Source organism: Aethalodelphis obliquidens, unplaced genomic scaffold (genome assembly GCF_003676395.1).
Source record: "Aethalodelphis obliquidens isolate GAN/ISIS:26980383/991018 unplaced genomic scaffold, ASM367639v1 scaffold8, whole genome shotgun sequence".
Lineage (NCBI taxonomy): Eukaryota > Metazoa > Chordata > Mammalia > Artiodactyla > Delphinidae > Aethalodelphis > Aethalodelphis obliquidens.
The window spans coordinates 2,619,238-2,645,413 of NW_020837952.1; the positions used below are offsets into that span (position 1 = coordinate 2,619,238).

Here is a 26,176-nt window from a genome sequence, read left to right on the forward strand (position 1 = left end):
TCCAAGGTGTGTAGAAACTATAAGGAGTTTTGGTAGAATAGGCATTATACATATATATACACACACACACACACACATATATATTTTTAAAACTTGCTTGTTTACTTTTTTTACCTAATGAAGGTTTTATTTATTTATTATTATTTTGTTTGGCTGTATTGGGTCTTTGTTGCTGCACGCAGGCTTTCTCTAGTTGTGGTGAACAGGGGCTACTCTTCACTGTGGCGCGTGGGCTTCTCATTGCTGGGGCTTCTCTTGTCGCGGAGCATGTGGGCTCTAGGCGCGCCGGCTTCAGTAGTTGTGGCTTGAGAGCTCTAGAGCTCAGGCTCAGTAGTTGTGGCTCACAGGCTTAGTTACTCCGCGGCATGTGGGATCTTCCCAGACCAGAGCTTGAACCCATGTCCTCTGCATTGGCAGGTGGATGCTTAACCACTGCACCACCAGGGAAGTCCCATTATATTTTTTAAAATAAGGAAACTGGGGTCAGTGATTGCACAGTTACTGGGTGGAAGAGTGAACTTGATCTTTGTCTGTTATACCATAGTTGCCTCTCAATTGTTGGAATTTCTCTTCAATTTTGCTTTTTTTAAAAAAAATTATTTATTTATTTATTTTGGGCTGCATTGGGCTTTTGTTGCTGCACGCGGGCTTTCTCTAGTTGCAGTGAGCAGGAGCCACTCTTCGTTGTGGTGCGCGGCGGCCCTCTCACTGCGGTGGCCTCTCCCACTGCGGAGCATGGCCCCTAGGCGCCCATGCGTCAGCAGTTGTGGCTCGCAGGCTCTAGAGCACAGGCTTAGCAGCTGTGGCGCACAGGCTTAGTTGCTCTGCGGCATGTGGGATCCTCCTGGACCAGGGCTCGAACCTGTGTCCCCTGCATTGGCAGGCGGATTCCCAACCACTGCGCCACCAGGGAAGTCCCCAGTTTAGCTTTCTTAAGACAGTATTGGTACTTTTAAAGAAATATGAATTTGAGATTTTGGAAAACAACTGGGAAGGTGGTTAATTTTTAAAAATTATGTTTTAAGCAGAGCTTTAAGCTGGTAAGAAAGCAAATGAAATCTTCAGACCAAAAAAATCAGGAAGTACTAATCCAGAGAAAGAAGCAGGTGTTAAACTTAGGTCCTGCCCCTAATGCATCTGTTGATCCTTAGTGGCCCAGAGCTTAGATTTTCATCGCAGTGCTTAGAGACAGGACAAAAGATAAACTAGGGGAAAAAACAGCTTTCTCAGAGAAAAGGGAAAACTTGTCAGCTTTAGCCTTGGCTCTGGGTTGGTGGAAGGAGGGGTCTTATTCTAACCACAAATCCTCTTTGATGCAAAGTAGGGCTAAAATTCCCTACTTGTTCTCCAGAAACCCACGTTGAAAATTTTAAGTGATACCAGATTGGTAGTCTTACTGTGCAGTCATCCAGCAGAAAGAAAACAAATCCTCTGGGCTTCCCTGGTGGCGCAGTGTTTAGGAATCCGCCTGCCAATGCAGGGAACACGGGTTCGAGCCCTGGTCTGGTAAGATCCCACGTACCGTGGAGCGACTAAGCCTGTGCGCCACAACTACTGAGCCCGCGTACCACAACTACTGAGCCCACATGCCTAGAGCCTGTGCTCCACTACAAGAGAAGCCACCTCAATGAGAAGCCACCTCAATGAGAAGCCCGCGTGCTGCAACTAGAGAAAGTCTGAAGGCAGCAACAAAGACCCAACGCAGCCAAAAATAAATAAATAAATAAATAAATTAAAAAAAAGAAAATACACTTTCAGGACAAATGAAATAATGCATTGTAACATAAGGCAGAATGCGGTTTTTGACTTGGGAAAAAATTTCCACTTACAGAATCATTCAGACCCTCTATCACAGCTTAGATGGCAATAAAAATTGTACTGTGGAAAATTGCTGTAGATAACTCAAAAATTTGTTCTAGGTACTCAAACACACACTAACATCAAAGATATGTGAATAGTTTTAATAAATTTAACAATACTTGCAGGTAGGTTGGGGTAAAGCAGTATTTCTATACTAATAGTATTTTATAAAAATATGTTTTTATTGTATAGGTAGCTAAATTTTACATATAAACATTTCAAGTTCATCTGTTTAAAAAGGTTTATATTTTCAAGTTGAGCCAAAAACTTTAAAATATTGTTTATTTAATATTAGATTACATAATATTATTGGGGATTTTCTTCACATTTAAGTAATGGAAAAGTTTTGTCTAAATTTATAATTTTAATGCACTGACTTTTTTTTTTTTTTTTTTTTTTGCGGTGCGCCAGCCTCTCACTGTTGTGGCCTCTCCCGTTGCGGAGCACAGGCTCCGGATGCACAGGCTCAGCAGCCATGGCTCACGGGCCTAGCCGCTTCGCGGCATGTGAGATCTTCCCGGACCGGGGCATGAACCCGTGTCCCCTGCATTGGCAGGCGGACTCTCAACCACTGCGCCACCAGGGAAACCCTGCTCTGACCTTTAAAATTAACAAATGGATCCTTTTAATATTTAGCAGGTAACATCTAAAGGAACTGGCTTAAATCCTAATGCCAAAGTATGGCAAGAAATACCTCCAGGAAATACTGATGCCACTCCAGTAACTCATGGAACTGAAAGCTCTTGGCATGAAACAGCAGCCACATCAGGGTCTCATCCTGAGGGTAAGTCGTAAATATTTCATCAGATTGAATCACATTTTGGTTAAACATATGGCCAAACCAGTTTATAGAACTTTTAATAGATTCTTTGATTATTTGATAAAATATATTTATAAATGTTTAACATGTAATTTGTATACCATTCTCGTTTATTTCTAGTACGAATGGATTGTCACTAATTTTAGACAGTAGCTGTATCTTTGGGTTCAGCATTTAACCCATGTACAATATGGTATTTTTAAATTAGTTTTGATCTACCATCATTGCCAGTGTTACTTACTCACTGTTTGATCTTAGGCAAATGACTTAACCTCTCCATGCTTGTTGCCTTCATCTGTAAAACATTAACAATAGCAATTAATTTGGCATTGGTTTTTCTGAGAATTAAGTGAATAAAGAACATGAAGCTGTCTTATACATAGATAGTACTATGTAAGTTTAAGCTGTTGTTAATCATTTTAGCTTATCCATAATGGTCAAACTTACCTCCTTTGGACTCTTACTTAAAATCTTGTGGATATTTTCCCAATTGCTAGAATTCTTTAAAATCTTGTTGTGCCCAGAGTGCCTAAAGATAGGATTTTAAAGAATTACTATTCACTTCCAGTATGTTTTCTTTAATACAGGTAATAGAGAACTTGCAGATGATATGTGTAAGGAATATGAAGTAATGTATTCATCTTGTGAAACCACAAGAACTACTACAGGCATTGAGGAATCAACTGATGGAATGATTTTGGGACCAGAAGATCTGAGTTACCAAATATATGATGTTTCTGGTAAACTTTATGGTTTTATTGTTAAAATGAGAATGCAGTATGCTAGTCTTTTTCCCCCTCCAGTCTTTTTATCATTGTTCTAGTAAACATGGCATTGATTGGTCTATTTTATTATTTGAAAAGAAGTTTATGTTAATGAAATATTAGGTGACTTTTATAAATACTGTTTTCAAATGGCCAAACATGAACATTGTAATTTAAAAAAAAAGTTTATTTTAAAGATCTTATTAAAGGAAAGTGTGAAATTAGAGATGAAAGGAGAAAACAGTCAATATAGTTAAAAAAGAGACCTAAATTACAATCTTTCAGAGTCCAAGTTTCTTGATCTATTAGTTGGGATCAACACAAGTTCTGTCAATTTTCCCATCACTTTTGTCAGTGTGAAATGCATTTATAAATGTGAGATTGCAGGGATTAATTTTGAGAAAAAGGTTGTGTTATATCATAGTTCTACTACAGTTCAACTTGTGAGATATGTTTTTTTCCACATTCATTTAATTAGCATGGATTATTAATTGCTTGGACTTAAAATGGATAAAATTTAAAAGAAACTAAAGATAGACTGTAGAACCTGATTACCTAACTTTATTTTTCTAAGTTCTAAAGGGTTTCTTTGGAAAATAAGTGTAATAGGGAGTAGGCATCTCTGTCACTGCTTAGTTCCCTGGCATTAGTCAAGGTATATAAACCTTTGTTCTCAGTTTATTTATTATATATATCTGGATTAGATTTCTAAGGTCAGTCAGCTTGTAAGTTGATTTCTGAAGTAGAATGGGGTGGTATTTCCATATAGTAATTTAAGGTGGTTAGGTTTTGCTCCCTCCTTGTTATAATATACCTATCCTGCCTACTTTGAACTTAGAGTTGGTTTAAGTGAATTGGCAACCAACTGGTATTTTTAAAAGTTTGCTGTAATAACACTGAAAGCTTAAATGAAGTTATTATTCATTTAGCCAGCATTTGGGTGGATGAATTTTATATTAGAAGGGTTGCATATACTACATAGAAATAGAATGCTTCTTATTTCATTTTTAATGAAATTAATTTAATATCTAATATTTTGAATCTTGAGTAGTAAGACAAAGTAGTGGTAAAATCATGCACAAAATTTATCTTTACAGGAAAATATAGTGCTCTAAAATTAAGCAATGAAAAGAGTATTAAGAGATAGAAGTGGGTTTTTTTTTAATTGAAGTATAGTTGATTTACAATGTGTTAATTTCTGTACAGCAAAGGGATTCAGTAATACACACACACACACACACACACACACACACACACACACACACACGTTCTTTTTTATATTCTTTTCCATTATGTTTTATCACAGAATGTTGAATATAGTTCCCTGTGCTATACAGTAGGACCTTGTTTATCCATTCTTTATATAATAGTTTGCATCTACTAGCCCCAAACTCCCAATCCATCCCTCCCCTCCCCTACCTCCCCCTTGGCAACAACAAGTCTGTTAAGAGATAGAAGTTTAAGGAGTGTGACTAACATCAGATTTACTACCGATAGTACAGATGTGGAGCCATATATATATCCCACTTTGTGTAGTTCCTGTCTTCAAATTTAGATTACTGTTACTTTTGTTTATGTATATAAATTTATTTGTTTTTTTGGCTGCGTTGGGTCTTCGTTGCTGTGTGTGGGCTTTCTCTAGTTGCGGCATGTGGGCTTCTCACTGCAGTGGCTTCTCTTGTTGCGAAGCACAGGTTCTAGGCGTGCAGGCTTCAGTAGTTGTGTCTCACGGGCTCAGTAGTTGTGGCTTGAGGGCTCAGTAGTTGTGGCTTGTGGGCTCAGTAGTTGTGGCTCACGGGCTCTAAAGCGCAGGCTCAGTAGTTGTGGTGCACGGGCTTAGTTGCTCCACGGCATGTGGGATCTTCCCGGACCAGGGCTCAAACCCGTGTTCCCTGCATTGGCAGGCGGATTCTTAACCACTGCGCCACCAGGGAAGCCCCTAGATTACTATTACTTTTTTTTTTTTTTTTGGTGGTACGCAGGCCTCTCACTGTTGTGGCCTCTCCCGTTGCGGAGCACAGGCTCCGGACGCACAGGCTCAGCAGCCATGGCTCACGGGCCCATGACCAGGTCACGAACCCGTGTCCCCTGCATCGGCAGGCGGACTCCCAACCACTGCACCATCAGGGAAGCCCCACTATTACTTTTGTTCTTTGAGTTTTCATTAAAGGAATAAATAGTTATCACATTTTTTTAAGTATTTAGGGTAATGTTTTACAATATGGTATCCAAGTGCTTTTAGTATTACCGATGATTTGTTAATTACTTGATAAAATATGTAATTTAAAAACTGATATGAGGGCTTCCCTGGTGGCGTAGTGGTTGAGAGTCTGCCTGCCAATGCAGGGGACGCGGGTTCGTGCCCTGGTCCGGGAAGATCCCACATGCCGCAGAGCAGCTGGGCCCGTGAGCCATGGCCGCTGAGCCTGCGCGTCGGGAGCCTGTGCTCCGCAACAGGAGAGGCCACAACAGTGAGAGGCCCGCGTACCGCAAAAAAAACAAAACAAAACAAAAAAAAAACTGATATGAAATCTGTCTAAAGAAAGAAGAATAGATAGGTTAAAAGGTAGACCTTGTGTGTATCTGAATTCTAAAAAGAATAAAAATACAGTTTTCTGGTGATTTTAATTTGTGCATACTTTGTGGCTTACTCTGAAAACAATATGTAAAGTTTACTACCTATGGTAATTAGATATTAACTTTTCCCCTCTTGTTTTCTACTATCAGGAGAAAGCAACTCAGCAATTTCTACAGAAGAACTAAAAGAATGTTTGAAGAAACAATTAGAATTCTGTTTCTCACGGTACACTATCATTTTTAAACTGACCTTTCTCCGTTTTGAATTGTTTGATTAGTAGATGTGAAATACCTATGAAATAGAATGGAAAAATGGTTTTAATTTCCTTTGGTGATGTATTTTGGTATCATTCTTCAGTATATTTCTTAACTAGATTTAAAGATGTGGTCTCCAGTTGATTATGTAAAGGGTCTAGTCCCAGTAGAAAGATAATGAAATTTCTTTTGGATATTTTTCCTATAATCATATTCATTTTTAGGGTTCTCTATGTTTTTAGTAGTTTGCTCTTGTAATCTTTGAGCATAGAGTTATTTTTAATAAGATGTGGATGGGTATAGAATTTATATTACCAGTTGCTTCTATTAAATAAAGAGTTCCTTCAGGCAAACATTTCAAGATACCTTATTTACAGATAAGAATTAAGAATTATGTAGGTATATTTATAGCTTAGATGTATAAACCTTCAGTATGTAGAACTGCCCCTTCCAAAATAAACAGAAGTTTGGATATGTGTGCAAATGTAATACCTTCTGTTTTTTGGAGGAGGACCAGTAAACCAATTTTTTAAGCTAGAAACCTGGATTTTATCATAGACTTCTTTATTTCCTTACATATAATACAGTCTTGACTCAGTTTTAATTGATTCTTCATCCTGAATATCTCCCTTTTCTTCTCCACCTTTTTCTTCTTTGCCTTTATAGTCTAGTACAGGCCCTAGTTTTATGAAAACAAGACCCTTCTAGTCAGTTGTGCCTATGATGCAATTCATTTTGTCTCCCATACTTGTCATAGTTATTTTAAAATCTTTGCCGACTAGCTGGATCATTTGTGTGTCTGCTTATATTTGAGGGTTTTTTCCTCTTGATCGTCACAATTTCCTGGCTTTTTGCATGTCTTATAAATTTTGATTATAATTTGGACACTACATATGCTGGGCACTACATAATAAAAGAAACTAGAAAGCTGCAGTGTCATAATTTTTCTCTCTAGACAAGAGTTGAGCTTTCTTCTGGTAAGCAGAAGCAGATTGATTTCTTCAATCCAGTTAAGGATTGAGCTGAGTCAGGGCTGAGCAGCAACTTTAATTAGACTCGATCGACCTCTGATTTATCTCTGTTCCTTAGGCATGACCTTCTTAGGCTTTTGATTTAGAAGTTGGCAGGTTTCTGTTACCTCAGTCGTGAAACACCAAGGGAAATTTAGTTCTGTTCTTCAGAGGTTTGAGATGAGCTCTTTAGCCTCTTACCCTGTACAGCTTCAAAATCTGGCAAATGTCTTGTCAGGGAGACCTGTCTTAGGTTTGATGCAAGGTTGCTTCTTCTACTGGGGCTTCCACAAGACCACAAAGATTTTACTCTCCTTTTTCAGCCTTCCATCTTTCAGGGTCCCAGCCTTCCATCTTCCTCCTTAGAACTCAGTAAATGTCATATAGAGGAAAATCAGCTGTGTATTGGGGGCTCCTTTAGCTTCCAATTCATAATACCAGTCTTGTGCAACTGCCTAAAATAAAGCTCTACTAGTTTCTTTCTGGTCCAGGATCTGCAGATATCCTTGGAAAAGAAAGATTATCTTTCTGGAATTTCATTTTGTCCTTGTAGCTTCTACAGTTTTTATTTCCAAAAACATGATTTTTTTGTAATCTATCCAAGTTTTTTTAGTTGTTGCAGCATGAGCTCTGGCTTATCATGATCTATCACATCCTACTCAGAACTACGATACAGTTCAAACCAGCCGGGTAATTGCCATTTGTAGCTCAGTAGAATTGCCACTAAGACATATTAGGTATTAGTCATGAATATAATAGGTATTAGTCATAATCCTCGATGTTATATATCTATTAATTTGACTTACTTCTGACAAGGTAGTTTCTTTAAGGGTGTGTCATACTGTTTTAAAGGAGAGACTGGCTGAAAGTCTGAGTTGATTTAGGCTACAGCCTTTTAGTTGTACAATATTATGTTTACAGTTGTCTTATTTTCAAGTTCTTAAAGAATATCTGGTTGACTAGTATGTTCCTTTTTTTTTAATAAATAAATTTATTTATTTTATTTTTGGGTCTTCGTTGCTGTGCGCAGGCTTTCTCTAGTTGCGGCGAGCGGAGGCTACTCTTCGTTGCAGTACGCAGGCTTCTCATTGCGGTGGCTTCTCTTGTTGCGGAGCACAGGCTCTAGGCACCAAGGCTTCAGTAGTTGTGGCACACGGACTCAGTAGTTGTGGTTTGTGGGCTCCAGAGTGCAGGCTCAGTAGTTGTGGTGCAGCACAGCCTTAGTTGCTCCGCGGCATGTGGGGTATTCCCGGATCAGGGCTCGAACCATGATCCCTGCATTGGCAGGTGGATTCTTAACCACTGTGCCACTAGGGAAGCCCTGTTCTTTCTTTTATGAAGAAGTGAGTTTAACTGTTACTGGTATCCTCTCTATTCTTTTTTCCCCCAAGACAAATAACCACCACTTGTTGACAATTGTAACCTTAAAAAGGTAATTACTACTCTATTTTAGTATAATTTGAATGTAAAGGCCTGGACCCTACTCTTTGCCAGGTACTAAGGCTTTGTCATTTTGAATGACAAAGATCCTTTGTGGAACCTGTATTCTGACTGGGGGAGACAAAACAATAAACATAATAAATAAGCAGCTTAGAAGTGTGTTAGGTGATAAGTGCTATGGAAAAAAGTAGAGCGGAATAAGCAAGGGAAGAGGGGAATCAGGAGTACTTGGGTGGTTTCAGAATAGGGTGGTCATTGAGAAGGTGGCTTTTAAGCAAAGATTTCTAGCTGTTTATAACCAGACTGCTTCAAAGGTTTGATGTAAATAACAAGACATGAATTTGATTCTCCTTCAGTTTGTTGAACAAGATTTTATGTGTAAGATAGAGCATTTGTATCTTCTTTTTTAAAAAATGTATCTTAGTCTTTTGTCTTAATTTTAAATGTTTTATATTTATTATTTTAACTTTATTATTTAAATTTAAATAAAAAGTCAAACATACCTATTAAAAAATGCAAACATTAAGAAACTGAAAATCCTCCATGATCCAACTCATGGTTTACATTACAATTTTCTCCATATGCATATTCTAACATCAGTGATAAGGTATTTATAAGATGGAACAAAACTGTATGTAATATTTTGTAATATACTTTAATATTAAGCCTCTTTCCACATCAATATAATTTCATAAATTCCTTGTTCAAAACTGTTGGGCACAATGTATTTGGGGATTCAGAAACTTTCCAGAAGTTGTTAGAATGTATCTGTTGTATATTACGTATTTTCATAGTTCACTGTGTTATTTCTGATAGCATAATTTTGTTTTCCTAGGTTTAGTGACAAAAGTTAATAAGGCATCTCTTTTCTTTAGGTGCTTTTTAAGATTTGTTTGTTTTATAGGACTGTTGCTTCTCTTATTCCTTTCAGAGAAAATTTGTCAAAGGATCTTTACCTGATATCTCAAATGGACAGTGATCAGTTCATCCCAATTTGGACAGTTGCCAACATGGAAGAAATAAAAAAGCTGACCACAGACCCTGACCTAATTCTTGAAGTGTTGAGATGTATGTAAATCGTACCTTTTAGCTTACTTTTAAAATCAAAGATTAAATATTCTTTTGACTTCTGATCATGCAGGAAATTGTTTTTAACTCCATATTTTTTGCTATTCTGTGCTAATAATTTATCTGTTTTTACTGACTGGTACATATATAGCTTGTATATCAGTTCTGTACCTTGGTTGTTCATCTTGATACCCATTTACTCAAGTATAAGCAATTAAACCTCTGTTTTCTGGGCTATTAGAAAGCTATATGTGTCATTATCACACCCTGTAAAGCAATCTGTTTCAAACTTTTGAACAAAAGTAATAAGTAAACTTTATATCACAACCCAATACACACAACTGAAATGTTAATAGTAGATTAATACTAAATGCTTGAAATGAGTTCATTTCTTTTATTATAAAATTGTTTTCACAACCTATTAAAAGAGTTGCGACCTGCAGTTTGACAAACACTGTTCCAAAGTTTGGTAAAGAATTTATATTTTAGATTGAGGCTTAAGAATTTTTAGTGGTGTTTGTGTCTTATATCAGCATTTCTTGGTAACCTCTCTTATACAGGTTTTGTTAACTACTTGAGTAAAGGTGGATCTTCACTTTTTTTTTGAAATTCGTTGAAATGTTTGAAAGTTAAATAAAGCAAGTCCAGTAGTAGACTTACATGGGAGTAGGGATTTCCATTGTCAGAGGGATAAAAACATTTATGAAATCTCTGATCAGTTTGTACAGATCAAACCAGTCTTGATCTGGTTTGACCAGATCTTAAAATGACCCAGTCTTGTCAACATTTAAAGAATTTGCCAAGAGACAGAATCTCCTACCTCCAAGGGCTGAAACCTAGCACTTATACACAGGCCTTCTTCCTTAACAACTACTTTTATTCTCTCTACTTACCTGCACAGGAAGATGTGACATATTATCCTTTGAAGGGACTAGAAATAAAAGTTTTGGCTTGTGGTACTACCTTCATTCTATATTAACTCAAAACCAGCATCTGAAAGAAAGATAGTAATCATTTATATATAATTCTTGGTTTTAAGTGTTTCTCAGACTTTAATTTTAAGGAGAATTTTTTCACATATCAAAGCTCATTACATTCCCTAGAGTAGTGTTTGGCTAATGCAGTACATTGATTTTACTTGAAATAAAGAATTTGGTAATTGTATACAGGGAAGTGCCCTATGAGATATAAATATTGTATACTCCTTAAAGGCTTCTTTTCAACTCCAACACTGTGCCACGTCACAAAATAAGTACACTGAGTATTTGTGCAATGAATAACATTGGACAATGTTCTTTGCATATCAGTCTCAAGATACTTTATTATAACTGTGATCTGTGATTCTACAACTTAATTTCTTTAAGATGTTAGCCTCTGCTAATTTATTCAGTTGGAAATTGAAATGAATAGTTTTTTAATGGAATTATTAATATCACTATTTTTACACTTTTGAATGAAACTTCTTTAAAATTTCAGCTTCTCCCATGGTGCAAGTTGATGAGAAGGGCGAGAAAGTGAGACCAAGTCATAAGCGTTGTATTGTAATTCTTAGAGAGATTCCGGAAACAACACCAGTAGAGGTAAATCATTAGTATTGTTAAAGCTAAATATTCTAAACTGTTTATTTTATTTTCAGTAATTTTTAATAGATTTATTTATTTTTGTTTATTTTTTTGGCTGCATTGGGTCTTCGTTGCTGCGCGCAGGCTTTCTCTAGTTGCGGCGAGCGGGGGCTACTTTTCGTTGTGGTGCATGTGCTTCTCATTGTGGTGGCTTCTCTTGTTGTGGAGCACAGTCTCTAGGCGTGCAGGCTTCAGTAGTGTGGCACACGGGCTTAGTTGTTCTGTAGCATGTGGGATCTTCCCGGACCCCAGGGCTCGAGCCCATGTCCCCTGCATTGGCAGGCAGATTCTTAACCACTGTGCCACCAGGGAAGTCCCTCTGAGTTTTGATAATCATCTTTTTCTAAATCCATATATTTTTTTGAGTTTGAGTTTTTAATTAAATCAGTTATGAAAAACAAGATATCTGTGCACAGTTCATGTCTGTGACTGTTGTAGACAGAGCATTTGGAGTAAATGAAAATGCATAAAATACTTCGCACCTAGAAAATGTTAATGTAGGACAGTCCCCCCACCCACCCACACCTGTTTTTTTGGACAATGACAGGACTGGAAAGATTGTACTCTTAAGCAGAATTTAGCTTGCCACTAGGATTGAAATAATACTTCAGTTTTGCTGATTATGAAATAAGCTTCCATCCCTAAATCATGCACAAAATTTGCATTATAACTATGCATGTTCTTGTTTCAGAGTATAATTCTACTCAACAGAAAAATGGGCAGAAGGCGTAAACAGTTACTAAGTAAAGAAATAGAAAAGACCAAAAGACATGAAGAGGAAAAAAAATGCCCATTTTTGATATATTTTTAGAGTTAACTGAAGATTTTCTTTTTTAGGAAGTAAAAGCTTTGTTTAAAAATGAAAACTGCCCCAAGGTGATAAGCTGTGAATTTGCACACAATAGCAACTGGTATATCACTTTCCAGTCAGACACAGATGCGCAGCAGGTGAGAAGAAAACTTTTCTTCTGATTTGAAGTCCTGGTGATAAAAGCAGTAGTGTATATTTTAATTGAGAAAAATGTGTGCTTACAGTAATGTTTGTAAAGACTTTGGAGAACCTTGTTCACCTTTTTGGTGTTGCTCATTAATTGGTTTCCTTTTTGATGATCTTCTTAAAGCTTTTTTTGTTTCAATTTAAGAACAGTTTGTTTCCTATCAGTAAAAATATTAACAATTTTTAAATTAACATGGGGATCAGAGACTATGTACTCAGTAGTTAGTATTTCTATTACAGAGTAGGCCTGCAATATATATAACTTCCGTTCGGATTCTTGGTATTTTGACATAATGATTTTACTCTTAATCGTTATCATGGCCTATTTAAAGATAAGAAAAGTAATATTCCTTTGAAACAAAAATTTCTATAATAGCCTTTTAAAACCTTGTACTGATTTTTTTTTTTTAATTCTTCATCTTAGAAGGCCCTCCGAACCCATTTTAAAATTGATATGTAGTGATATTTTGGGTCTGTTTTGAATTTTGTGAGTATGTGTCAGTAGTAATCCATAGTAGTTTAATATACAATAAATGTGAACTGTAGCCGAAGTCTTAAATTTTTACTTTTTCATTCCCTGTCACCTGCATAATGGGATCACCTTCAGAATTTTTTATTGTTTAGTTTAGAGATAGTTGCAATTACCAAAACTCTCTTGATAGAATAATGATGGCTTTAATGAAATGTTTGAATGCTAATGAAAGTTCCTTCCTGCTTTGTTAACAGGCTTTTAAATACTTAAGAGAAGAAGTTAAGACATTTCAGGGCAAGCCAATCATGGTAAGAAACATTTGTTAGTCCATCATGAGACAAGAAGGTTTTTGTTGTCTGTCTATTAACAAACAAAGATGAATAACATTTTATAAAACCCATAATGATTTTAAAGAAATTTCTGGCTCATATGAAATGCTATTTCAGGAAATTAGTGATAGAATGTCAAAATACTTTGTAAACAGCAGTTTCTTCTAGAAGTATAACTTCAGACAGCATGAAGTTTAAGTTAGATGCTGATTGACAATGTGTAAGATAATCATAGATCTCAATCCTGCTCTTAGGAGCAGGAATAATTTTTTAGTAACAAAGGTGGAAAACATTCTCAGTACTTTCATTTCAATTAACTGCATCACTGCATTAATAGCCATTTGGGAACCAGGAAATTGTCGTTGATGACACTTGCTCACAGTTTACATGTCTAATCTGTTCTCACATCCTATGAAATCTGCCTTCAAAACTTCTTTCAATCATTACTACCATTGTTTAGGCTTGAGCAATTGGAATAGCCTTTTAGCTGTTAGGCCTTCAGCTTTCCCCTCCTTACAGTCCATCCTCCACATTATTTTAAGTGTGAAAGTAATACCTATATGTGGTAAGAAAGTCAAATGATTTATAGTAAATAAGTTAATTAAATCTCCCTGTCCCAGATTCCTCTAGTCATTTTCCCTAGAGGTGATGAGAGAGAGCAGTTTTTTCTGCACCTATCTAAGAATTTTCTTTCTGTCTTTACGTGAATGGAAATATATAGTATATACACGCCTATTCTTTTCTCATAATAGATATTTTCATTCACCATTGTTACAGGTATACATTTAATATTGTTCCGTGATTTAATTATTAAGTTGTTGTTCTATTTACAAATAATTTGTAACATATGCTTTCTTTAAAAGTTTTTTTTATTGTGATAAAATATGCATACATACAATTTACCATTTTTAAGTGTACAGCTAACCCAGTGGTGTTTAGTACATTCACATTGCTGTGCAACCATCACCGGTATTTATTTCCAGAACTTTGCAGCATCCCCAGAAACTCTATACCCATGAAACCATAACTTCCCATTCTTCCCAGCTGCTGGTAACTTCCCTTCTAGTCTCTGTCTTTCTGAATTTACCTATTTTAGATACCACATATAAATGGAATCATGCAATATTTGTCCTTTTGTATCTGGCTTATTTCACTTAGCATAATATTTTCCAGCTTCATCTATGTGGAGCATGTGTCAGAACTTCATTACTTTTTATTGGCTGAATAATATTCCATTGTATGTATATACCACATTTTGTTTATTCATTATCTATTGAAGGATGCTTAGGTTGCTTCTGTCTTTGGATTACTGTGAATAATGCTGCACAACTATCTGAGTCCCTGCTTTCAACTCTTTTGGGTATATACTAGGAATTACTGGGTAATATGATAATTATATGTTTAACATATTGAGGAGTGCATAACTGTTTCCAAAGCAGTTGTATCCTTTTATATTCCCACCAGCAATGGAGGAGGATTCAAATTTTTCTACATCCTTAACAACACTTGTTATTTTTGCTTTTTGGTTAAAGCCCTCATCCTAATGGGTAGAAAGTGGTATCTCATCATGGTTTTCTGCTTCGTTTTCCTAGTGACACATGATATCGGGCATCTTTTCATGTGCTTCTTTGCCATTTATATGTCTTTTTTGGAGAAATGTCTGTTCAAATCCTTTGACCATTTTTTAAATTGGGTTATTTGTTGTTGAGCTGTACCAGATCTTTATATATTCTGGATATTAAACTCTTGTCAGATATGTGATCTGAAAATATTTTCTCCCATTTTGTGGATTATCTTTTTTACTCTCTTGAAGTGTCTTTGAGGCTCAAAAGCTTTTAATTTTTATGAAGTCCAATTAATTTTTTTGTTATCTGTGCTTTTGTTGCCATACTTCATAAATTGTTGCCAAATCCAAGATCATGAAATGTTTCCCCTATGTTTTCTAAGGGTTTTATAATATTAGCCTTTCCTTTTAATTGAAATATAGTTGATGTACAATATTATGTTCATTTCAGGTATACTACATAGTGATTTGACATTTGCATACATTATGAAATGATCACCGTGTTAAGTCTAGTAACCATCTGTCCCCATGCAAAGTTAATACAATATTATTTAACCATATTCTTTTTAAAAAATATTCATTCATTCATTCATTCATTTATTTTGGCTGTGCTGGCTCTTAGTTGGGGCACGCGGGATCTTCATTGTGGCATGCGGACTTTAGTTGCGGCATGCAGGCTTCTTAGTTGCGGCACGTGGACTCTTAGTTGCGGCACGCGTGCGGGATCTAGTTCCCCGACCAGGGATCAAACCCGGGCCCCCTACATTGGGAACGTGGAGTCTTAACCACTGGACCAGCAGGAAACTCCCTGACCATATTCTTTATGCTGTATATTACATCCCCATGGCTTATTTATTGTATAACTGGAGGCTTGTACCTCTTAATTCCATTCACCTATTTACCTGCCCCACAACCCCCTCCCCTCCGTCAACTACCCAAATGTTCTCTGTATCTATGAGTCTGTTTTCATTTTGTTTTGTTTGTTTTATTTTTTAGTTTCCACATATAAGTGAGATCATGTGGTATTTGCTTTTCTCTGTCTTACCTCACTTAGCATAATTACCCTTTAGATCCATCCATGTTGTCACAAATGGCAAGATTTCTTTTTTATGGCTGAGTAATACTCCACTGTGTATATATATCACATCTTCTTTATCCATTCATCTATTGATGGGGACTTAGGTTGCTTCCATATCTTGGCTGTTGTAAATAATGCTGCAGTGAATATAAGGGTGCATATATCTTTTGGAATTAGTAGTTTTGATTTCCTTGGGTAAATACCCAGAAGTGAAATTGCTGGATCCTATAGGAGTTCCATTTTTAATTTCTTGAGGAAGCTCCATACTGTTTTTCCATAGTGGCTGCACCAATTTACAATCCTACTAGTGCACAAGGGTTCCCTTTTCTCCACATCTTCGCCAACACTTGTTATTTGTTGTCTTTTTGATGATAGCCATCTGACAGTTTTGAGGTGGTATCTCACTGTGGTTTTGATTTCCATTCCTCTGATTATTAGTGATGTGGAGCATCTTTTCTGTCTGTGGCCATCTGTGTGTCTTCTTTGGGGGAATAAAAAGTCTGTATTCCGGTCCTCTGCCCATTTGTATATGGTGTGAGAATGTAGTCCAATTTGATTCTTTTGCATGTAGCTATCCAGTTTTCCCAGCTCTCTTTAAGAGGCTGTCTTTTCCCCATTGTTTATTCTTGCCTCCTTTGCCATAGATTAATAGGCCAAATATGTGTGGATTTATTTCTGGGCTCTCTCTTTGGTTTCATTGATCTGTGTGTCTCTTTTTGAGCTAGCACCATACTATTTGATTATTGAAGCTTTGTAATATAGTTTGAAATCTGGGAGCGAAATACCTCCAGCTCTGTTTTTCTTCCTCAAGATTGCTTTGGTATTTGAGGTCTTTTGGTATCCATACAGAGTTTAGAATTACTGTTCTATTTCTGTGAAAAATGCCCTTGATATTTTGATAGAGATTGCTTTGAATCTGTAGATTGCCTTGCTTAGTTTGGTCATTTTAACAATATTAATTCTTCAGTCCATGAGCATGGTGTACCATTTCGTTTGTTTGTGTCATCTTTGGTTTCTTTCATCAATGCCTTATAGTTTTCAGAGGATAAGTCATTTACCTCTTTGGTTAGATATTTTATTTTTTGATGCAGTTATAAATGGGATTGTTTTCTTAAAATCTCTTTCTGATAGTTCATTATTAATGTATAGAAGGGCAACAGATTTCTGTGTATTAGTTTTGTATCATACAGCTGTACTGAATTCATTTATTTTAATAGATTTTTGATAGCATCCTTAGGCTTTTCTGTATATAGTATCATGTCATTTACAAACAGTGACAGTTTTACTTCTTCCTTTCCAATTTGAATCCTTTTTATTTCTCTTCCTCGTTATTGCTATGGCTAGGACTTCCAGTACTATATTGAATAAAAATGGCAAGAGTGGGCATCCTTGTCATGTTCCTTAACTTACTGGAAATGCTTCAGCTTTTCGCCATTGAGTATGATGTTGGCTGTGGGTTTGTCATATATAGCCTTTATTATGTTGAGGTATGTTCCTTATATACCCACTTATTGGGTATATAAGGAACATACCTGTCATAAATGTTAAATGTTTAATTTTCAAAAGCTTTTTCTACATCTGTTGAGATGATAATATGATTTTTATGTTCAGTTTGTTAAAATGATATATCATATTGATTTATTTGCAGATATTAAACCATCCTTGATCCCTGAGATAAATCTTACTTGATCATGATGTGTGATCTATTTAATGTATTGTTGAATCCTGTTTGCTAATATTTCGTTGAGGATGTTAGCATCCATGTTCATCAGTGATATTGGCCTGTAGTTTTCTTTTTTTGTGTCTAGTTTTGGTATCTAGGTGATGCTGGCCTCATAGAATAAGCTCAGAAGCATTCCTCCTTCAATTTTTTGGAATAGTTTAAGAAGAATAGGTGTTAATGCATCATTAAATGTTTTGTAGAATTCCCCTGTGTAGCCGTCTGTCTGGTCCTGGGTGGGTGAGATTTTTGCGTCCACCCTTTAGGAGCAGATTCTCTGTTTCCTACAATCTTCTCAGTGTCCAGTATGCAAGCTCCACTGATTTTCAAAGCCAGACCTGGCGCCTCATCTTCTTGTTTTAGGACCCTCAGCCTGGGGAGCCCGATGTGGCATTTGGACCCCTTGCTCGTTGGGGGAGGAACTCTACAATTGTGATATTCTTCCTGTTTGTGGGTCACCAACCAGGGGGTTTGGGTCCTGACTATGTCTCATTTCCACCCATTCTACCCATCTCGTGCTTCCTTTTTCATGTCTTTAGTTGTGGAAAATCTTTTCTGCTAGTCTTCAGGTTGTTGTCATAGATACTTGTTCTGTAAGTACTTGTAAATTTGGTGTGTCCATGGGAGGAGCTGGGTTTATTTCTGGGTTCTCTATTTCCATTTAATTGATCTGTATGTCTGTCTTTATGCCAGTACCACACTATTTCAATTACTGTAGCTTTGTAGTAAGATTTGAAAACGAGAAGTATGAGCTGTTCAATTTTACTGTTCTTTTTTAATACTGTTGAGGGTATTCAGGGCCACTTGAAATTTCATATGAATTTTAGGTTGGAGTTTTCTGTTTCTCCAAGCAAATGCAGTTGGGACTTTGATAGTACACTGAGTCTGTATATCATTTGAATATTGTTGTCATCTTAACAATATTGAGTCCTCCGATCCATGAACATGGGTTTCATTCTATTTATTTAGGTTTTTCATTTCTTTCAGCAATTTGTAATAGTTTTCATTGTATAGGTGATGTATTCCTAAGTATTTTGTTCTTTTTGATATTGTTGTTGATGGAATTTTCTTAATTTCCTTTTCAGATTGTTCATTCCTAGTGTATAGAAATACAACCATTTTGAGTGTTGATTTTATATCCTGCATCTTTGCTGTACTAGTTGATTAGATCTAACTTTTTTGGGGGGTGGGGGTGGGGGTCTGATTCTTTAAGAATTTTCTACATGTAAGATCATGTCATTTACAAACAGATCATTTTACTTCTCCTTTCTAGTTTGGATGTCTTTTATTACTTTTTCTTGCCTAATTGCTCTGGCTAGAACTCCCAATACTATGTTGAGCGAAATGGCAAAAGTGGGCATCCTTGTCTTGTTCTTGATCTTAGGGGAAAAACCATCAGTCTTTTACCACTGAGTGTGATATCAACTATGTGCTTTTCACATACGGCCTTTGTCATGTTGATGAAGTTCCCTTCCCTTCCCAGTTTGAGTATTCTTACCTTGAAAGTGTGGAATTCTTTGAAATGCTTTTTCTGTATCAATTGAGATGATCATGTGTGTTTTTCCTTTGTTCTGTTAATGTGCCATATTACATTGATTTTCTTATGTTGAACCACCCCACCTCCCATCCTCCCTCCCCACCCTCCCACTTCCATTTCTGGAATAAATCCCACTTGGTCAAGATGTATTTTTTTGTGGATTTTTAAAATCTATATTCATAAGGGATATTGGCCTGTAGGTTTTACCCACCCCTTGTAGTGTCTTTGTCTGTTTTATCAGAGTAATACTGGCCTCTTAGAATGAGTTAGGAAGTGTTTCTTCTTCTTCAACTTTTTTGGAAGAGTTTGAGAAGGATTGGTGAAATTTTTTTCTTTTCTTTTTCATTATGGTTTATTACAGGATATTGAATATAGTTCCCTGTGCTGTACAATAGAATCTTGTTGTCTATCCATTCTGTATATAATAGTTTCCATCTGCTAGTCCCAAACTCCCAATCCAACCCTCCCTCACCCCTCCTCCCCTTGGCAACCACAAGTCTGCTCTCTACATATATGACTCTGTTTCTGTTTCATAGATAAGTTCATTTGTGTCATATTTTAGATTCCACATATAAGTGATATCATACGCTATTTGTCTTTCTCTTTCTGACTGATTTCACTTAGTGTGATAATCTCTAGGTCCATCCATGTAGCTACAGATGGCATTATTTCATTCTTTCTTTATGGCTGAGTAATGTTCCGTGTGTGTGCGTGTGTATGTGTGCGTGTGTGTGTGTGTGTCTCACATCTTCTTTATCCATTCATCTGTCAATGGGCATTTAGGTTGTTTCCATGTCTTGGCTGTTGTAAATAGTGCTGTTATGAACATAGGGGTGCATGTATCTTTTCAGATTATAGTTTTATCTGGATATATGTCCAGGAGTGGGATTGCTGGATCATATGGCCTCTTTGAAATTTTAAAATCACTGATTCAACCTCCTTCTTAAAGGTTTATTCAAATTTCCACCTTCTCGGGTCAGTTTTTGTAGTTTGTGTGTTTCTAGGAATCTGTCCGTTTCGTCTAGGTTATCCACATGTTGATCTGCCTTTGTTTACACTGTTCTCTTGTATTCTTTTTATTTCTGTAAAATCAGTATTTGGGTCTGATTTTAGTTTTCATTTCTGATTTAGGAATTGGAATCTTTAACCTTTCTTAGTCAGTCTAGCTAAAGGTTTGTTCATTTTCTTGATTTTTTCAAATAACCAGCGTTCAGTTTCATTGATTTTTCTGTCATTTTTCTGTTCTTTTTATCTCCATTCTAATCTTTATTATTTCCTCCTGCTATCTTTGGTTTTAGTTTGCTTCTTTCTAGTTTTTAGGTGGTAGCTTAGGTTATTGCTTTGAGATCATTCTTTGTTAACATAGGTGCTTATAGCTATAAGTTTCCCTCTTTGCACTGTTTTTATAACATCCAGTAAGTTCTTTTTTATTGGGTTATAGTTGTTTTACAATGTTGTCTTCATTTCTGCTGTACAGTGGAGTTCCCTGTGCTATACAGCAGGTTCTCATTAGTTATCTATTTTGTACATATTAGTGTATATATGTCAATTCCAATCTCCCAGTTCAACCCACCCCTCTTCCCCCCTTGGTGTCCATATGTATGTTCTCTGCGTCTGTGTCTGTGTTGCTGCCTTGCAAACTGGTTCATCTGTACCATTTTTCTAGATTCTGCATATATGCATTAATATACGATTTTTTAAAAATTTATTTATTTATTTTTGGCTGTGTTGGGTCTTCGTTTCTGTGCAAGGGCTTTCTCTAGTTGTGGCGAGCGGGGGCCACTCTTCATCGCAGTGCGCGGGCCTCTCACTGTTGTGGCCTCTCTTGTTGCGGAGCACAGGCTCCAGACGCACAGGCTCAGTAGTTGTGGCTCACGGGCCCAGTTGCTCCGCGGCATGTGGGATCTTCCCGGACCAGGGCTTGAACCCATGTCCCCTGCATTGGCAGGCAGATTCTCAACCACTGCACCACCAGGGAAGCACACGATATTTGTTTTTCTCTTTCTGACTTACTTCACTCTGTATGACAGTCTCTGGGTCCATCCACATCTCTACAGATGACCCAGTTTTGTTCCTTTTTATGGCTAATACATCCAGTAAGTTCTGATATGTTGTGTTTTTGTGTTCATTCATCTCAAATTATTTTCTAATTTCTCTTGCGATTTCATCTTTGACCCATTGGTTAAGAACGTGTGTTGTTTAATTTGTGAATTTTCTAGTTTTCCTTCTGTCATTGATTTCTAGTTTCATTCCATTGTGGACAGAGGAGATACTTTGTAAGATATCAGTCTTTTGAAATTTATTAAAACCAGTTTTGGTCTCTCATAGAGAATGTTCCATGTACACTTGATAAAAATATATACTCTGGTGTTTAGAGTACTGTCTGTCAGTGTTTGTAGTGTTATTCAAGTTCCCTGTTTGTTTATTGCTTTTATTTTATTTATTTATTTGGTTGCATTGGGTCTTAGTTGTGGCAGGAGGGCTCCTTAGTTGTGGCATGCAAACTCTAAGTTTTAGCATGCATGTGGGATCTAGTTCCCTGACCAGGGATCGAATCTGGGCCCCCTGCATTGGGAGCATGGAGTCTTAACCACTGTGCCACCAGGGAAGTCCCTGTTTATTGCTTTTCTGTTTTGTTATTATTCATTATTGAAAGTGGGTTATTGAAGTCTCTATTATTGCAGAACTGTCTATCCTTTCAGTTCTGTCAGTTTTTGCTTTACATATTTTGTGGCTCTCTTGGTAGATGCATGTATGTTTATAATTGTTTTATCTTTTTGCTGGATTGAACCTTTTATCAATATATAATCTCCTTTGTCTCTGATAACCTTTTTTGACTTTGTTTTGCATAATAATAATATAGTCATCTTAGCTGTACTTTGATTACTGTTTGCTTGGAATACCCTTTTCAGTTCTGTTAATTTCAATGTCTTTGAATCTAAAAGGAATCTCTTATAGACAGCATATGGATGAATCTTGTTTTTTTTTTCAACCCACCAGTGTCTGCCTTTTAAGAGGAGAGTTTAAGCCATTTACATTTAAAGTTCTTACTGATAAGTAGGGAATACTTCTGCCATTTAGGTATTTGTTTTCTGTGTGTCCTAAATGTCTTTTCCCCCTGAATTCCTCCATTATTGCCTTTTTTGAAATTTTGTAATGTAACTATTTTGATATCCTTTCCTATTCTGTATACTTTTAAGTTTTGTTTTGTTTTGTTTTTTAGTGGTTCTCTTGGGGGTTACAATTAACATCTTAAATATATAACAACCTCATTTGAATAATACCAATTTAGTTTCAGTAGTGTACAAATACTCTGCTTCTATACTTCTCTGTCCATCCCCCTTTATATTCTTATTGTCACAGGTTACATCTTTATATGTGTGCCCATTGGTATCACTTTATATTGTTTTGTTCATTTCTCTTTTGAATCATATAAGGAAAAAAGAGGAGTCACATACCAAAGGTGCAGTCAGCCCTTTGTATTTCTAGGTTCTGCAACCAGTCCCCTGTGGATACCAAGGGACAACTGTACAATAATATTTTTTAAATTTACCTATGTAATTACCAGTGTTCTTTATTTCTTCTTATGGCTTTGATTGTTTGGTGTCTTTTCATTTCACCTTGAACAACTCCTGTTAGCATTTCTTGAAGGGTAGGTGTACTGATTACCTTTTATCATTTTGTTTATACATCTTTTTCCTGATCGCTATTAGGTTTGTCCATGGTTTTCATTACTTATTGAGTATACTTAAGATAGTTGATTTAACGTCTTTGGCCAGTAATTCTAATGTCTGAGCTTCCTCAGGATGGTTTCTATCAAATTCTGTTTTTCCTGTGAATGGACCATAGTTTTTTGTTTCCTTGTGTGTTTTGTAATTTTTTTTGAGAATTAGACATGCCAAGGTAGTGTAAAGTGTTAACTCTGGAAATCTGATTCTCCTGCTCCTCATATATTACTGATTTCTTTGCTTGTTGAGGGCTATAGCTGTTCATTTGTGACTTTTCCAAATTATTTTCGTAAAATATATATTCCTTGTTGTTTGTGGTCACTGAAATTTCTGTTCCATTATCTCTGCATTTGGCATGTGACCTAAAAAAGATTTCCCTAAATGTCTGGCTCTGAATAGGGTAGTGCTGGTGGCAAAGGATTTTGTCCTTTTAAGTCAGTCACCAGTGCTGCTGTGAATAAAAACTAAGGCGAGCATGGGCACTGATTTCTCAGGAATCCACCAGACCAACCACAGTGCACCCTCAATTTTTGGAGAACAAAGTCCCCACTACATGCCTTGGCACCAGCCAGCCACTCCAGGAACACAAGCTACTGAGGGGCAGGGATGGTAGCTACTTTTATGTACTGCTCACTTAGAAAAGATCAGCAGCCTCTCCTTTTGTCAAGCACTCACCTAGTTATAAGTGTACAAGCACTCTTTCTTGCTTAATTATTGATGCAGTGGAGGTACCTACGCATAGAGCCTATTCTGCTGTTATACCACTGTTTTTCTGTTTATATATGCAATTATAACTTTAGGATAATACCCTAGAACTAAATTATCTGTATCGAAGAGTATATCCATTTACTTATTAGGTAGAACCAATTTACACTCTTACAGTATTTTTTTTAATTTATTTATTTTATTTATTTACTTTTGGCTGTGTTGAGTCTTCATTGCTGCACGGGGGCTTTCTCCAGTTGCGGTGAGCGGGGGCTACTCTTGGTTGTGGTGCACGGGCTTCTCACTGTGGTGGCTTCTCTTGTTGCAGAGCACAGGCTCTAGGTGCACAGGCTTCAGTAGTCGTGGCTCGCGGGCTCTAGAGCACAGGCTCAGTAGCTATGGTGCATGGGCTTAGTTGTTCCATGGCATGTGGGATCTTCCAGGACCAGGGCTTGAACACGTGTCCCCTGCATTGGCAGGCGGATTCTTAACCACTGCGCCACCAGGGAAGTCCCTACAGTATTTTTTATTTCTTTAAAATTTCCTGTAGTTGATTCTCTGATTTTCCAACTTTTTTTTTTTTTTTTTTTTTTTTTTGGCCACACTACACATGTGGGACCTTAGTTCCCTGACCAGGGATTGAACCTGTGCCCCCTGCAGTGGAAACATGGAGTCTTAACCAATGGACTGCCAGGGAAGTCCCCATGACTATTTTTCTGTGAAGATTTTCTTATTGATTTGTATGAGTTCTTAGAGGAGCTTAATCTTCTTGTCAAATTAACTATTTGTATTGTTACTATGTTTGTGGTATTTGTGTGGAAATCCATTTTGTTGTAGCAAGATTACAAGATTGATATTTTTCTTTATGCCTTTGGATTTGAATGTAGTTTTGCTAGGCCCTCTCTAAGAAAAATTTTCTTTTTTAATCAACATTCTTATAGTTTACATACAATAAAATGTACTTATTTGAAGCATACATTTTTATTAGTTTTTGCAAATTTATGCACTGTTGTTTCTCACTCAGTCTCCCCTCATCAACATCCAGTGTTGGCAATTATTGATCTGCTTTCTGCTGCTATATGTTTGTTTTCTTCTGTAGTTTCATATGAATGAAACCACACAGTATATTCTCTCTTGTACCTGACTTCTTTCACTTGCCATAATTATTTTCAGTAAACCGTATTGTAGCATGTATTGGTAATACACTCTTTTTTATTGCCAAGTAGTATTCCAGTGTAGGAATATACAGGCATACCTTGGAGGTATGGAGGGTTCAGTTTCAGACCACTGCAGTAAGGCAAGTCACACGAATTTTTTGGTTTCCCAGTGCATATAAAAGTTACATTTACACTCTACTGGAATCTGTGAAGTGTGCAATAGCATTATGTCAAAAAATGTACATACCTTAATTTCAAAATACTTTATTGCTAAAAAAAGTGGCAATCATCATCCATGTCTTCAACCAGTTGTAATCTTTTTGCTGGTGGGGGATCTTGCCTTGATGTTGATAGCTGCTGATGGATCAGGATGGTGGTGGCTGAAGGTAGGGGTGGCCATGGCAGTTTCTTAAAATAGGACAACAGTGAAGTTTGCTGTCTCAATTCTGTCCTTTCACAAACCATTTCTCTGTAGCACACAGTGCTGTTGATAGCATTTTATCCACAGTAGAACCTCTTTTAAAATTGGAGTCAGTCCTCTCAAGCCCTGCCACTGCCTTAACAACTAAGTTTATGTAATATTCTAAACCCTTTGTTGTCATTTCAACATTCTTCCCAGCATCTTCATCAGAAGGAGATTCTATCTCAAGAAACCACTTTCTTTCCTCATCTATAAGAAGTAACTCCTCATCTGTTTAAGTTTCATCATGAGACGGTAGCAATTCAGTCCCATCTTCAGGCTCTACTTCTAATTCTAGTTCTCTTGCTATTTCCACCGCATCTTCAGTTACTTCTTACACTGAAGTCTTGAACTGCTCAGTTATCCATGAAGGTTGGAATCAACTTCTTCTAAACTCCTATTCATGTTGGTATTTTGTCTTTCCATGAATCATGAATGAACTTAATGGCGTCTAGAATGGGTGAATCCATTCCAGAGGTTTTTTTTTTTTTTTTTTGCGGTACGCGGGCCTCTCACTGTTGTGGCCCCTCCCGTTGCGGAGCACAGGCTCCGGACGCGCAGGCTCAGCGGCCATGGCTCACGGGCCCAGCCGCTCTGCGGCATGTGGGATCTTCCCGGACTGGGGCACGAACCTGCGTCCCCTGCATCAGCAGGCGGACTCTCAACCACTGCGCCACCAGGGAAGCCCCAATTCCAGAGGTTTTTGATTGACTTTGCCCAGATCCGTCATCCATGGCAGCTACTATATAGCCTTACGAAATCTATTTCTTAAATAATAAGACTTGAAAGTCGAAATTACTCCTTGATCCATGGGCTGCAGAATGGAAGCTGTGTCAGCAGGCGTGAAAACAACGTGAATCTTAATGTGCATCTCCATTAGAGCTCTTGGGTGACCAGGTGCATTGTCAGTGAGCAGTAATATTTTGAAAGGAATCTTTTTTTCTGAGCAGTAGTTCTCAATAGTAGGCCTAAAATATTTAGTAAACCATGTTGTCAGCAGTTGTGCTATCATC

General features: G+C 37.0%; 1 protein-coding gene across 5 annotated transcripts in view; it reads left to right on the plus strand.

Annotated features, from left to right (window-relative positions):
- Positions 1-26,176, plus strand: part of LARP4 (La ribonucleoprotein 4) — a 64,809-nt gene that overhangs the window by 14,620 nt on the left and 24,013 nt on the right. For 3 of the 5 annotated variants that reach the window (XM_027106257.1, XM_027106254.1, XM_027106258.1), the window contains 7 exons: positions 2,497-2,644; positions 3,268-3,420; positions 6,172-6,247; positions 9,658-9,794; positions 11,271-11,374; positions 12,254-12,364; positions 13,140-13,193. In XM_027106257.1, coding sequence (XP_026962058.1) covers positions 3,291-3,420; positions 6,172-6,247; positions 9,658-9,794; positions 11,271-11,374; positions 12,254-12,364; positions 13,140-13,193 — 612 coding nt within the window. In that variant the 5' untranslated portion in view covers positions 2,497-2,644; positions 3,268-3,290. The remainder of the gene's footprint in view (positions 1-2,496; positions 2,645-3,267; positions 3,421-6,171; positions 6,248-9,657; positions 9,795-11,270; positions 11,375-12,253; positions 12,365-13,139; positions 13,194-26,176) is intronic. The other 2 variants (XM_027106255.1, XM_027106256.1) reach the window with 2 other exon arrangements.